Raw genomic sequence first — 16,234 nt, forward strand, 5'->3', positions numbered from 1 at the left:
TTTGACGAAGATGATCGTATCGATCGGACGTTGCACGCTGAATGCAAATCGAAGATGCCAATTCAACGAAGAACTTTAACTATGATGATGATGGGTGGCACAGTAGAAGGAGAGGCGTTAAAATTGTTTGCGCAAAGTATTTGAGAGGCCGTCCGTCAATATTTGCAGATGGACACGCACTTCTGTTGCGCAAAAATCGTTTTGCAAATCCTAATGCATTTTGTAAATAGCGACAAAAAGAAGGTTTTTATTTCCATACACGGTTCGTTCGTTCATTCCCACGGCAATCCTTCCTTTTGCTTGGCGCTTTGTTTCCTCCGCAAAGTCAAGTTCAACACGTACAGGAGGAATTCCCGGTATCCGTGTGCACGTACTACAATCGCCAAGAAATTTGTATTTCTCGTAGTATCCTCTTTCGTATTAAAGTCAAGTCCAAAGAAAATTCCGTCTCTCCACTAATTTCTTGGAACTTGGAACAAATATACTTTAGTACTGTAAATTACTCAATTTAAAATATATTTATAAATCAAAGACAAAAATGAGATTTATAATCTTATTTAACTTTAAATTATCCTGCAATCAATGCATGTTTCGTCTTCTTGTCAAAAGGACACGCCGTGATATTTCTTTATTTATTGTCCTGTTGGGCAATTGTATTGGCAACTCGGTCTTTGCGTAACGCAAATGGCAATGAACCTAGAGTGCGAGTGTCGCCTTTGCAAACAAATAAGTGTGATTTGCTTAAGGATAATATTTAATTTGAAATTGGCGGATTAATTAAGTGCGACGAGAGAGGATGGCAATTACCGTCGTTAATTGGCATGTCGTCGCGTGATGACGACCGTTCTGGTGGCACGAAGAGGTCATTAAATGATCCGAATTGCTATTATACATAGATTCATTGTGTCGCCCTCTCCTCCTCAACGAAAGTAAGCCAAGTACGAACGATTATGGCTATTATTTATTGAAGGTATCGGAAGCGAAGATCTTGTAACATTTCGCACATGAATAGCGTATTTAGAACTATTTGCGACTTTTGCGTTTTCCCCCCTCAGTCATTGGAAACAGATATCTTGCAGCACGAATAGCTTATTGGAATCTACAATTTGCTATTGGAATGGTCTAAATTTAAGTTGACGAATTTGGTGGGTAATTGCCGGTCGATTAAATGCAGTTTGCATATGGAAAGTGCGCGGATTCCGTGCACGCGTTTCGTGACCAAAAGAGGAGCGCTTTTTCTAAACAATTAGCAAATGATTTCGGCGCCCGCGGATTGCAAACTGCAATTACATTACAGCCTTCCGTCCTGAATGCCAATCGACAATTGTTATTATGTCTAACGTGTGCGCGAAGCCGTCACTTCCTAAATATTTTCGCCGTTAATCATCGCCGTATCAATCCATGCAACAAACTCTGATCCAATCCTCAAGAAGATGAAGAACTTCGGTTTAAAGTTGTTTCATCTAAATAATGCAAAATATACTTTCTAAAAATTATCTCACCTTTGAAAATATAAAAATCTTAATCTCCATAATTCAGATGAAAACTTGAAAGTAATAAATTCAAAATGAAACAATAACAGTCATCTAAAAAAATGTCTAAATTTAAATTGCCGAAAGTTGTTTGGATTTGAATTCTGACGATTTCTATTTCTGCACATTTGATACTGCAATATTTCTTCAATATTTACGAATTAGATTAATCCATTTATTTTTAATGATGATCAAGTGCGAGCTACAAATTAGTTCTTTGTTTTTTCATGCATCTTGTTGAAATTTAAAGGTTTAAACAGATATTATCGTAGTTCATAGATGAATAAATTAGTGTGTTAATTAAAAAAAAAATATTCACGTTTGACATTTATATAATTTTTAAAATAGACACGGTTCTTCCAATAGATTCTTATTTGTCTATACAATAATATAATATTCTGAAATTTTTAGTTAGTAAAGTTTTTGAAATACGTCCAAACGAATGTTTTCAAAACATCCAGCTTTTATGTGCATCTTTTGGATCCATTCTATCTACTATAGTTTCTGAAAAAAATCAATAAAATGTGATAACTTTGCTTTTTCGAGCATTCTTTTTTTTTCCAGAAAATACTAACATGATATTATTAATAATAACAATAATAAAAACGATAATAATCGTGTTGCGTAATCGCAAAACAGATTTATTTTCGTCTCGTGAAGGAGAAAGTAACGAGTTTCGTATCCATCGATCTTTTATTTAAGTCGGCCGTAAAAGTGTAATTTAAGTATTTATTTTTTTTTGTTCCTTCTCCTGCTGCCTGTTATGTGCACTCTCTCTCGTTGCATACTTGCTGTACGTACAAAGTACGCGGAAAGTAAATGATAAATAGCGGCGACGGCTTACGCAACGCCGCTTATGTCGCGTGCGAATTCCTCATTGTTTGCTAAATATCGATTTTTTTTTGGACTTTCAATCGATCGCCGAAATAATAACAATCAGTACTGTAAGGTGGTCTTTACCTTTCCAACAAATCACATTATGTGTAGTTAATTCAAGAGAAATTGTTAAAGAATAATGGAAATATTTGTTGTATTGTCAATGTGGAGTCTTAGTGGGTTTTACAGAAGAGTCTAGATTAAAGTTAGTGCAATAATAGTATTTATTTAACACTTAGGTGATGAAGATTTTTAATCTAGCTTCCAGTTGCTACAAGCATAGGTTGCTGTTCAAGATTAGTATAAAACTAGAACTATTACTAGGACTAGGTTGTTCTTAGGACTGGGACTCTTCCTAGGACTAGGACTAACTTAAAATAACATAAGTGTCGTCTTATATGTAAGAAGACGTACTTAATACAGAATAATATTCTAAGGGTAGGGGCTAATTTCCATGTGGGTGGCATAGTTTGTATAGTTAGCTGCCCGTTTTTCACATACTGTCCCTTTCAAGAGGGTGACATAAATGATTCGTAAAACTAACAAAATATGAGAAAAAGAGCGTTTCTCCAAAAGGGTTTTATTACTCTAAGCCAGTGATTCCCAAAGTGGTCTATATCGACCCCCCAGGGGACTATGACAACCTGCAAGGGGTCTACGTCAGCGAAAAAAAATTTGGGGTCTATGAAATGATAATGGGGGTCCACAATGGGGACAATCAAAATCCCGACATTCGAAATCTCGACGTTCGAAATTCCGACTGTATCGAAATCTCGACACTGTCTTTTATTATATATGACCGCCAAAACAGAACATTAATGAGTTATCTTCGCGGAATAGCTCGACTGTATCAAAATCCCGANNTTTTTGTATTATAATAAAGATAATTTTAAAAATTCATCGCTCGAGTTTTTTATTTCTAGAATATAACGGGAGGAGTTGAGATTATAAATTGTTGTTATTAACTATTAATAACAATATATATATTTATTATTGTATTTGTTTTCATTGACTCAATAGAACTTAAAATTAAGAAATATTCTAAATTAAAATTAATTTATTGTTATAAATATTAAATAATAACAATTAATAAACAAATTTTCTTATAAAATATTTCTTATAATGAATAATAATATTTAATAATATTTATAGTTATTATTATGATAAAAATTATAAGTGAGTTTCTTCAAAATATTAATAGTATGACTATGCTTCAAAATAATTTAAAAATGTTATTGTAAAAATTATAAAATTTCTATATAGTCGGGATTTCGATATAGTCGGTATTTCAATAAACGGTCTTTCGGTTGTCGGGCTTGCGATATAGACCCAAAAAGGTGCGTTTATAGTCCAAAAAATACGGAATATGAAACAGATCGATATCCCAGCATTCCTACAATTGTTACAGAGTGAGATGCGATAATCTTATATGATTCAAAATACTTTTGTTAACTTTGTAGTCAAGTACCCATCATAATTAAACTTACGTGCAATTTTTAACTATTTAAATAAAATTCCTGAATGAAGAACAAAAAATTAATAATATTTAAGTGTAATTGTATACATAGTAATAAACACAATTCTATATATTTTTTTAAATTTTTATAAATAAAGAACACTTTAATATATTTCAGCGAGAAGCTCCATTTATTGTAAGATATATTTTGTATCATTATAACAACATGGTAATACATCCACATATGTTAAATAAAAAATATATATGTAAATAAAAAATAGAACCCATCAATGTCTTCATATACTACTTCAATCATCATCAACATCATTTGTCGCAAATTTCGCATACCGACAACGAAAAATAAACTCAAATTACATTTGCGATTTGCAAGAAAGAGAAAAGATAATTTAAAAATAAATATCACAAGTTAATAAACTACAAAACAGAAATAAACAAAAAAATGTAATATCATAATAATAATGTATAGAAGACAAAATATTAAAAATAAAATAATAATAATAAAGTAAATTGCGAAAGTAGATTGTACAAATTGGTGAAAAAATAATAATTTATATGGAAAACAAAATTATATATATAATTAAAGTAATCTATTGGTAGCTTCAATCACAATACCAACAGCCCTCAAAAATAAAGACTAAATGACAAACTTATTATGCCTTCTCCTACAGGTCATAAGATATATATGTATATATAGAGAGAACAAAAAAATAATAGAATGTATGATCACAAAAACGTCGCTACGAATACATTGTTACATTTGTTGCAAAGCTATTCCTATATATTTTTTTTTTCAGGCGAATAATAAAATCGTTTCACATGTACTTTATAAGAGCTGCATACATTTATTATTATGAATTACGATACTGATTAAATGCGGACATCATTGTAGCTGATGTCAGATGCCAGAAGCTCGAGAACATGGCATTTATAGCATTAAGTGAATTAGAGCTCCGGTAATTCCTCCAATTGAAGCATCGGATCTCGCCAGTAGACGAACTGCGAGTATTCGTTAGCTGCCTCACGAATATGTGGAAACAGCTGATCCACAATAACGCTCATGTTTGAGTAACTGCAATAAGAACAAGAAAAAACATCTTCAATGTATACAAGACTGTAGAAAATATATCTTCAAAGCTGATAAACACATGCATAATCACTAATTTTCAAAAGTTCTTACCAATAAATTCATGGATAAAATGATAAAAGAATTGTTGGTGCGACGTGCAGAAATTGAATCCAAAAAATAAAATATTTTACTTAAAAAGGGGAAGGTCATAAGGATAAATATTTCATACCAAAATCGTATTGGTAAGAATTCAAACTTAACAAATTAATTCAGAGAGGATCCTTCGTTTACGCTTCATCTCAAGAAAGTACGACACGCTCCAAGTTTGTTAAATACATGCAACAAAGCCAAATAAACGAAAACCAAAGCCCCCAAAAATTACAGAAACAAACCCAAAAATTATAGAAAAAAAACTGAAAGATCCTCTCTGAATTGTCACAGCGAAAAAATACTTAAAACTTAATTTGTCTATTAAACCGTCTTTTCTTTTTTAAAACTAGATTTAGTTTTGCTTTGTAAATCACAGACTAGAAAAACTTTGAATACTATCGCGAATATTGATTATTGAAATTGCAATTCTGACGACGACGACGAATCTGAATCGTCGACATCGTCATCATCGATTTCGGTACTGATAATTTTATTTATTATTGGTGGGAAAACATCATTCACAACCAGGAACTGGCCAGAGTAACTGTAAAATTAAAAACATAGCAAAATATTAGACAGACATTTCTACTTTCCCAAATAAAAAAAGAAAAGAATAACTTCAATTATTTTAAATGTAGAATAGTTAAATACGATCAATAATATCATGCTTTTCTAGTAAACAGTTCTTACCTTGACTGGAAGGTTTGGGTTAACTCATGCTTCAATTCGCCCTTTGGATTTATGGTGAAAATCCTAACAATTGGAATACCCACCGCGCGATATGCCCACACATCCTGTGAAAATAATCATTAGTCATCATTTTTAAATATACTTTGATGCTATACTTACATTTATTCTATTGCCATAGCCGGCATAGAATGGATTTGAGTCTATTGGGAATAGAGCTTTAATATCACTCATGCAAGAGATTTTGAATTGTTCTGGTTTCTTCTCAATTACTTCTCTAAAATGTTTTGTTCATAAGAATATTTCACATTGAGATAATATTTATTCAACTTACCTATGGAATGCATTGATTAATGATGTGGGATTAAGAAGTATGGGTCCATCAGGCATATACAAATCGCCTTGTTTGATAGATTTAATATATTCCCTTGTTGTTCTGGCCTGACCTATGGCTCTTGCACTCAAATACAATAACTTGTATCCATTATCTTTAATCTTATTGAACAGCTGAGCTACTCCAGTTTGTGACCAATCATTTCCGACGATTGGCAATATGTGTCCCAGAACATCGGATCTAAACAAACATTATTATTAAGAAGCACTAAAATACACGTTGGACTACGTACTTGGTGATGGTTCCATCAATATCAGAAATAACGATCTTATCATCCCATTTCCATTTATAAATATGACAGCTGCATCTTGTAGTACCTTGATATGCTGTAGTCACGCTGAAAACAACTTCATTCATGCCGTTACGAAGATTTAGTTTTTTCTGCAACACACAAAACGATATGACATAATGATTTCTCAGGTTTTTTTTTAATCTATTGCTTACAATTTGGCTTGAACTCAAACGCAACGTTTTCCTACACTTCTCGCTATTAACTTTGCAGCCTTCAGGCGTAACAGGTTCATTTACACCTTCATGAAGAAGAATTGGCTTCTCGTCTTCAACACCCGAATCTTTGGCTTGTTCCACGAGAGCATCTTGAGACAGTTCGTATGTCTCACTTAATGCTATTTAAAAATAAAGATATAGTTTCATTTAAATAATCTCGTACGATGTTCAAATCATGGACGAATGTGATTAAAATTATAAGCAAAAATAATAAAAGCACACAAACATAACGTGGTACCTGTTAACTCGCTACTTTGGAACACTTCCTCGCTAACTTCCTTATCCCCTCCTTTGTTTTCTCCCAAGTCTGCAGCAGGAGTGGTTTCACGGGAGTTGCGTGATCTTCTCCACATCCACATCCAAGATCTGGATTCTGTTTTTTGCTCTTTTTCTTGTGACACTCCAATGGCATTGTTTGTAGATGGCATATGTATATTGATCAGTTGATCAACAGTCGACTGCAATTATAAAATTTAGATTAGTAACTTTAACATGTATGCGGCAATTTAATTTACTTGAGGCAAAGGTCTTTGGTAAATAATCAGGCTAGAAATGATCGGAGCGGCAACTTTCCAATTGTAGTATTTATTCCTGATGCGAACGACTAGATTCGGCGATTCAAATAGTGAGGGATTGTTGCAGAGATCACTGAAGGCAACTACATGACGAAGGAAGGTATCCTCGACTGGCTCTGGTTCCCAACCGCACATCGACAAAGAGATATCGTGCATGTAAGTTTGTGCCCTGTAAGTAATACAAAAACAATATATAAATTAGGAATTTATTGAAGGTAGATCGAATGCAGTTCTTACAATTTGTTCTGCTCATCAAAATCGGAATCTATAGATTTCGATCCTTCCACGCTGTTCGGGCTCTGCGTTAGAGATGGTCCATTTCCTGATTCACAATCCATGTCTGCATCTGAACGATACACGGATAACATGACATCGAAAGGAAAGAAAAAGAAAAACCAAAAATAACGAAAAAACTAAAGACAAAAACTAAACCAAGAACAATAATGACAACAATGAGAGAAATGAGAGAAAAAAGCAAAGCGTGAGAAGTTCAAGGCACATTTACATTATATTTACCTGCGTTTTGTTTATTGCTATTGGTTGTAAAATAGAGGTTGGCTACTTCCGGATCGATGGCTCCCGAACTGAGATCCGCCAAATAGACGCCCTCCGTTTTGCTATTACGTCTTCTATGCTTTGTCTGTTTCATGAACGAGAACATATTGCTCAGCATAGAGTTATGTTGCTCTTCCTGGTTATTTCCCGGTTTTTCGTCGTTCGCCGTGTTCGTCTGACTCATGTTCTTTGGGAATTCCCCCCAAGCCCAGCTTTGGCTCTGCTGTTCATTCTCTTTGTTGTCGTCCTTACTCTTCTGCACTTCGAATTCCGTGTCTGATTGGACAGATTCAATATGAATAGGAGTATTGGGTCTGGAATCACTCTGTCCTGTCGTCAACTCAGTATCACTAAAGAAATGGAAATCCGGATCCATAGGTACTTTCCTATTGGCCACAGATGACGTATTCTCATCTGCTTTAGAAGCCTCCTTGGCTTCCGCTTCTGATGGGCTTCCTTCCAATGAACTCCTCTCGGTGTTTGTGTCGCTGCCTTTCAAATCAGTGTTCGACTCTTCGTTCGGCTCAACAGTTGGCGTTGGAGTATCTGTGACATTGGAAATCTTCCTTTGAGATCCCTTCTTCTTCATAACACTCTTCTTCCTGCGTCTCTTCTTTGCGCCTTTGGTCTCACTGGGCGGATCACTCACCGGTGGAAGAATCTTAACTTCTTCTTTGTTCGGAGTAGTGGACTCAGATTTGCTATCGTGATCCAAACTGTCCATTTTAAAAATGGTGTCGGAAATGTCGTTGTCCTTGCTCAAATCGTCGATACTCTCCTTAGTGGTCGATTGCAACGAAAGCGTCAAGTCTTCCATTGAATTCTCTCCGATTTCAATATTTCCCAATCCAATTTGACGCTTGATGAAATCGTGTCCTCGTCTCTTTTCATTATCATTGTCGGTGGTATTACGACGCTTGCTGTAATCGTTCACCTGATTTTCCAGATTCAGCACCGGCTTCTTATCGCCCAAATCTATGCTATTCCTCCTGCGACCCTTTAAAAAAATATGAATCAATGCATATTACAATTGGATTATCATAAAAAAATCGATATCATACTTTTGAGTTGTACAAATGCTCGAAATGGGAGACCGGAATCGGAGATGTCGCCAAGTGTTCCGGTATTTCCTCTGTTTCAGTGTCGAAGACTTCTTCAACGAAAAATGCTTCACCACTTTCGCCCAATTTCATGTGGATGTCGCGAGGTTCTCCATTGATCTCAATATCAACCTAAAACAGGACACAATCATCAATCTGACCCCAAACGGATTTTAAATGTCATGAAATTGAAGACACACTTAGGTCAATTTGCGCGTCCGCAAAATTGACGATTGGACAAATCGGCACATCCGCCTATATTATTTATCTAACAATTCGCACAAAGATTTCATTACATAATTCATCTTAGCAAAATGATTGATTATGAAATTAGCTCAATCAGGAAACTGGAGCAAGGATTTCAATTTAATCCGATAAAAATATACAACAATTGAGAGACCGAACTGAACAATTCTGCATACGTTGTGAAAGTAATCATTATGATTACCCGGTAATTATCCGTGTCTGAGAAAGAAAAACTCATGATGATGTTCGCGCAAAACACTTTCTAAGCAAACGGGACTTCTCTTATAGTGTACCGTGATACTTGCTAATAAAGACTTACCACTTTTTCTCTGCTCCTCAAAACTCCGATTTTACCGAATCGGACGTGAAATGGTGAACAGTTGTAGGTGCCATCGGGCTGCTCGACGGCAACGACGTCGATGGCGCCGGTAAGGGTAGCACCATTAATCTCATTGTAAAAATCTTTGAAGTTGTTGAGGAAACGTCCAATATAGAACATAGACATGATGGGTGGAGCTGTTTTATCTGATTTATATCTCTATGAAAAGTGGTGGCTTTGTACGAAGGGAATCGACTGGAAGATGTTCAGAACTCCTTCATCGCTGCTCTAGACATTGAGAAACCGCTTCGTTCTCAATACAATCCCGAATTCAAGCGCGCTTTCACTTTATTCAATCTGCAAAAAAAAACAGCAAATTTAAAAAAGGATTGCGAATAGAGAACAGCAGCAGCAACAACAACAAAAACGCTACATATTATTAACTCCGACTGTCGTAATTGATTACGTAAAGAATGAGATGCAGTCTCGCTTTCGCCCAAAAATTGCGCAACTACAATTAATGAAGTGCACGCGTTTAAAAGTTTTTTTTTGTTGTACGTAGCGAATTATCTAAAATTTATCGAGAACCTATTGTCCATTTGTAATCTCGACTGGAATTTGATTTTCAACCTTTATTATTTTTGTTACTTTATCGCATTCCAAAATAGACTTCCAACCTTGAAGGAAAACCTGAATGAGTACATACTACTGACACCATAAATTCAATTATCTGCTTTGTTTTATCTATTTCAATTGTGGTATCAAATTAACAGATCATTAATACGTAAATAATTGACTCTTACCTACGTCTCTATAATTATGTAATACTTTAATACGTTTCAGTTTCGTTATTCCATTTGAATAACGTGCGTTGTTTAAATATGGAATCAAAGAACTTGCAATTATCTCTAATAGTAATTTGTCATTTGGTAACGTCAAATTTTGATAGTTGTCACATTTAAGTAAACAACGTAACGTATTGTTACGTCCAAATTTCATAGACGACTAGATAATTTATTAAAAGATTACTCACTGATCAATACAACTGATTATTATACATACATACCGTATACATGTTATCTAAATGTAGTTAAATTGAAAAAATAGTGCAAAATAAAACAAGTATATGGCAAAATATTAATCAACTACGCCGATCGTAATAATGCAGAGAGAGAACAAAAGTATCATATTTACACATTGTTGTAAAGTTGAAGAAAAAAAATTAATTTGTGCGCATAACTACGCGTTGACTATCAACAACGGATTACGTAGTTATTATAATTTTAATTTACAATATTTAACAAATATATATTCCTTGCTTGTTTTGTGAAACAAAAAGCAAACAAATTTTATATATTATCAATATGCTCATTAATCGAGTCCAATATAAAAAATGAAACAATAAAACAGAATGAACTCTTCATGAATCATACAAATTGAAAACAAAGGATTTAGTTTGTTTATTGTAATTTCAAGAGAGAATACTTTACAGTTGGAAGGTGATACAAGGAAATCGCCACTATTGTATAAAAAACGAAAGTGTTTTTGTATCATATTTCACTCAAAATAAAAATTGAACAAAGAATATCAATGATGAAACAGAAAACGGTTTCTGATATTGTGATAATATGTATTCTGAGAAGGTTGAATTGAAAGAATGGATATCATTCACCTTGAAGGGAAAAATCGTATGCGACTTACAGCAATTGATAACGTACGTGTTCACTATGTAAAAATCTGTATGTGACTGAGTCTCATCAGCCGATGCGTGGAGAAATATATCGACGTCGTACTGTGACGTTAACGAATCATTTCGATAAACAAACTGGCGTTGCCATTGTAGTCGCAATAGAGTGAGTCTTCATTCACCAAAATATAAATAATAGATAAACAAGGTATTTTGCACTGCGAGTTGCCTTGATTACTAATTTATAAAAAAATAATCGAGCATGGAAGAACGTCAGCTCAAGGATAGAAGGATTCGCAATGAACTTTTAAGGCAGGGCATTAACACCGATCCTCGTCATTTTCTATGTCCGTAGTTTGTTTATTTATTTATGTAAGTGATTAATTATGCATGCGTCCGTTTGGCGATGCCAAAAATTAAGAACACACGTTCTTGTTTTCACCAAAGTTATGCCAAGTTCGCAATGAGAATGCGACGTTCTCCTCCCGCCCAGATAATTGTATGCTGCTCTTCTATTTTTTTTTTGTATTGTATTTACTTGGATGTAAATGTTTGACTTCATGTTTCTCCTGTTATGAGGGGAAAGTTCTGCGTTCGACTTGCTGATTGGATCGGAGAAAACGCGCGATAAGCGCGTGTTTGCGATCGCGCGACTTACGAAGGAGAGATTCATTTAAAAAAAGGCACGCACTATTTTGGAGGTGTGTTCCTGCGACACAGCAGACTTTATTATTGAAACAGTTGTAAACAGCGGAGATTTTCAAGGTCCCGATGTGATCTGTTATTGTGGAACGCAATTTCTTTATGTAACTGGGTTTGTTAAACTCGGAGAGAAAAAAAAGGTACTGGGCTCGACTCCGTCGCGTCACTTTCTGGCTAAGCCGTTTCCTGCACATTTACAGGACTTCAGGATTTATTTAAATATAACTCATTTTCAATGCCAGGCTTCCGTTCGGTTCCCTTGGCTTTTACGACATAAGGCTATAAACACCGTACGCCAGATTTCTATAAAGGATATGACGAAAACCTTTCATCGTCTGTTCTTCATATGAACGCTATCACGAATTCTATTTGATAAGTCATATACAATCTTATATTAAATGATACAAATTAACATAATTTTTGAAGTACAGTGTTCAAAAATTATTATTTTTAGTACATGTTTTGATAAAGTTTAATTTACTTAGAATTGATAAATGTACACTTATTGTTGTCATTTTATATACTCATATTATATATTCTATACAATTCATCGATTAAAACGCTAATACTTGATAACAATAAGTTATAATAACTATTTTTGTTAACATATTCTTAATGAGCTCATATTTATGTGAAATTTTATAAATCTTTTTCATTACAAAATTTAGAATTCAAAATTTTGTGAAAAAATATATAAAATTTTTACTAACAAATAAAAAAAAAACATTAGTATATTGAATTATACATGATAATCAATAATATTATTTGAGTTTCAAAACACGACATGGTTAGTTTTCGTGTTATTATCACAAAATACAAATCATACGACAAAAGAAGACAGTGAAAATAACAAATTTTATCTAGGTCAGACTGGGATGTTGCGATAATCTGTGGCTGTCCGCAACAACAAAGCATAAAAGAAAACAACTAAATAAAACAAACAACTTAATTTAATAATTTTTAGGGCAAAACTATGGAATCAGAATAATCTTCTTAATTTTGTTGTTATTACAATATTCTTTCATATTATCATCATATCTTAGGACCTAAACAGTAGGAACTAACTGCATTTACTATTGTTACTACTGTTAATTTGTTAAATAAATATTCTAAACCAACATACAAATATGATTAACGAAACTAAGATAAACTTTTTACAATTAACTAAAATAAAAACCATTAATTATCATTTCGTCTTAGGTACTTAGAAAATATGACTAAATTGCTTAGAATGATTTAATTTCGGGAAAACTATAAATATTTACAGCTGGGTTGGCAGAAGTTCTTTGCTTCTCGTTTTGTTTTTAAATATGGTCTGTGGCCAAAGATTCTTTCAAAAAGGTACAAACACAAAATAGCGGTACAAATTCCATCTCATATAAATAAATACAAAAAACTTGTTTACAAATGAAGAAACATTTTTTACAGCCACAACAAAAAGTTATTGGTTATTCTATGCGAGGAACAGAAATTATAATTATCTATGTTAAAAGATACACCTTATAACAGACAAACATCTTCACGACATTACGTATATTATTAACATCTCTAACATGGTCCACACTTCATTGCAACTGGTGGCATTGATTAGTTCGCAATCGTAGTCACTTAATTTCATTTGCGTGCTACTATGAATGGCATAAATATGTAAATACCCTCGAGTCGTGCTGATTAGAAAACCAGACGAGCCCATTTATAACATGTTTGTAACATTTTTTTTTATTCATTCTGTTATTTCCGTTTTCTTCCATTAGCTATATTAAAGTTGAAAATACTGTTAATTGAACTAGTCCCGCACGAACGTCGAGATAGTAGTGCAAATCCGTCATGATAAGAATGGAATATGTTGTTGTGAAATGCGTCTTGAATCATATTGTGAATGTTGAGGATAGAATCAGATGTTTCAAAGGTTATCCGATTCTCTGGCCCGTTACGCAAACGCTACTTATTTAAAGAAACAATAATAACAAACACGAGATCATTGTGCAGGCGATGAAATCGCATATTTTTTTATATATCCTGTCGACTCGAAATTGCAGTATGACTTTGCGATATCAAATGAAAAAATAATAATTTCGTGATTATGGACTAAATTTAAATATTATTTAATAACAAATTCTTTACCAAATTATTTGCATTTCTTTTTTGTCGCAATTTGCAAATGAGAATAATAATTACGTACTAAAAGGAAGTATGTAATATTGGCAATATGTATAATATTAGAATACTAACTATTTCAAACCGTTATTTGTCATGCAACATATACACTTGAGTGAATATTTTCTAAATAATTTAAATAGAATGTTCTGTGATAAGATAAATATTCTATAGATTTCAATTAGATGCAATACCAAACGTTAATTTGAATCCTAAGAAAAATCAATCCAAATGACATTATACATTTTCTCTTTACACGCACGTCTGATAACATTCTCTATATGTGCGAATCAATCAATAACAACAACTTCAATGCTTATTGCAATCGGCATGTACTGCAGTTGCAAATTTTGAGGCTACAACTTGAAACTTGAATGGTGTTAGATAACGAATTTTTGTAAAATATACTCATTCGGAATGATAAAAAAAATAGAATACTATCCAAGAGGAGCACCACTACAAAGCACTTCCACTTCTTACAGTTATTTCTTACTGTTCCGAGTTCTGTCTTGTCGTCCCAGATATTTAGAGAGCCGCGAATTTCACGTCCGCTTTTAGATTATAATGCGCGACCTTGGCATCTCCTTTGCGTTTACCTTAATCTCATACTTTTTCGACATTTGTAATCCTCCCTTTCATCTTCGTTTTGGCAATCTGTGCGAGACAACATCTGAAATTGCTCGAGATGAAAATTTGGCTCAAATCCAAATATATTTATTAACGAAACGTTTCGGCATTTACAGAACATTATATTATAACATTTAATCTTCCAATAGAAAACCGTAAACAATCATTAATTTAATTATGCGTCTTTTTACTGTAATCGTATAAGAATATAATAGTATATTTAATTCAGTTACATGATTACGGTTTAGATGAGTGATTCTCAAAGTGGGTGATAGAGGAAAAAAATGGTTTATTGAAAGTGTCATTTTGTTTCAAAAGGGAGCAGTAATCAGAAACAATTTTGTAGATGTATCATATTGCATGTATGCATGAAGGCGGGGTTTAATAGGGTTGATTCTATTTTTTGTTGATTAAACCTCGAATATGCTTGGAAGTAACAGAAGAAGCCTAAGCTGCAACCTCAAAATGATAGTGATATCATTTGTAAAAATCAATGATTATATCGTTGCCTCTATCACAAAACTCGCTACTTGAGTTCGAAAGAAACGTAGAACAAATAAAATAAACTGTAGTAACGATTTGGTGGTAGAAATAAAGTCATCAGTTATATCTACAAAATATATAGGAAATTGAATTATGTACATTTACTGTGTAATTAATTGTACAGGTTTATAGAAAAAATCGTAGATACGAATGTCAAAGTTTTCCATTCGTCCTTGGCCTCCGAACACAAATCGTAAGAAAGCATACAGTAGCAATTTAGGGTGTATATAATGAAAGTGTTTCCTAAACAATATACATGAATTATTTAACAATTCGTGTATTTGTATGAACCAGAAAACGAATAACAATTTTGATAAATATAAGCAAGTAAATAAGGTACAGTCGGTACAGTCCAGGAACGTAGGGCAGTAGTAGACAGCTTTGCAAAATTATTGATTAAAAACACCTGAATTGCACAACAGGACATGAGTCACCGGGGATGAAAGGCTCCGCCGGTCTCAAAAGTACAGTAAACTCAAGAGACTGCTCACCCGAAATCGGTGTTGTTGTTTTTGTTGATATCTGGTCAGGTATTAACTTTTAATTTCAATGGAATTGTTGTACGTTGTGTTGTTGAACTGCGAGCGTTAATATTAGCTTAGTCGTGCACCAAAACAGTATCGAACGAACCGGCGCACTTTTGCTCACTGACAGATAGATCGGTAGAGTAGTCTCGAGGTCGTTTCCACTGTTCCCTCAAATCGCAGGCGCACTAAGTCTCATTTGCTTATTGGACTCTGTACGCAGGATTTTTGGAGACTTTTCGATATGGAAACCAATTAATACTTTATCGTTTTCTTCCAAAGTCAGAGCATAATTAGCAGGATCTTGCTACCAAAGACAACAGCTGTTTTGTGCCATATTTAAATCATCAGCGTTTTATTTAATTGTACTTATCTAAATATTCACATTTTATATGTTCAATGAAATTCCAATTAGTCTCCAACAAAAATCGATAGGTCAAACTATATTTTTGTTAAAGTCTATGCATTTCTATTAATATATAAAATGCTGTAGTTGTATTTGAATGTATG

General features: G+C 33.6%; 1 protein-coding gene across 6 annotated transcripts; it reads right to left on the reverse strand.

Annotated features, from left to right (window-relative positions):
• Positions 1–4,704: 4,704 nt before the first annotated feature.
• On the reverse strand, positions 4,705–15,873 carry LOC108559536 (phosphatidate phosphatase LPIN3). Of its 6 annotated transcripts, none has more exons than XM_017916849.1 (13): positions 15,692–15,873; positions 9,485–9,841; positions 8,881–9,051; positions 7,781–8,816; positions 7,502–7,610; positions 7,205–7,433; positions 6,928–7,147; positions 6,627–6,808; positions 6,415–6,563; positions 6,123–6,362; positions 5,951–6,065; positions 5,792–5,895; positions 4,705–4,954 (listed from the first exon to the last, which is right to left on the reverse strand). In XM_017916849.1, exons 2-13 carry the CDS (start codon positions 9,668–9,670, stop codon positions 4,828–4,830), a joined length of 2,868 nt encoding a protein of 955 aa, XP_017772338.1. In that variant the 5' UTR covers positions 9,671–9,841; positions 15,692–15,873; the 3' UTR covers positions 4,705–4,827. The 6 variants fall into 6 exon arrangements, with proteins under 6 accessions (XP_017772338.1, XP_017772339.1, XP_017772334.1 ...); XM_017916850.1 differs by lacking the exon at positions 4,705–4,954 and adding an exon at positions 5,127–5,645 and having other exon boundaries at positions 7,502–7,586; XM_017916845.1 differs by lacking the exon at positions 4,705–4,954 and adding an exon at positions 5,127–5,645.
• Positions 15,874–16,234: the final 361 nt, after the last annotated feature.

Source organism: Nicrophorus vespilloides, unplaced genomic scaffold (assembly GCF_001412225.1).
Source record: "Nicrophorus vespilloides isolate i.1.1-1 unplaced genomic scaffold, Nicve_v1.0, whole genome shotgun sequence".
Taxonomy (NCBI): domain Eukaryota; kingdom Metazoa; phylum Arthropoda; class Insecta; order Coleoptera; family Silphidae; genus Nicrophorus; species Nicrophorus vespilloides.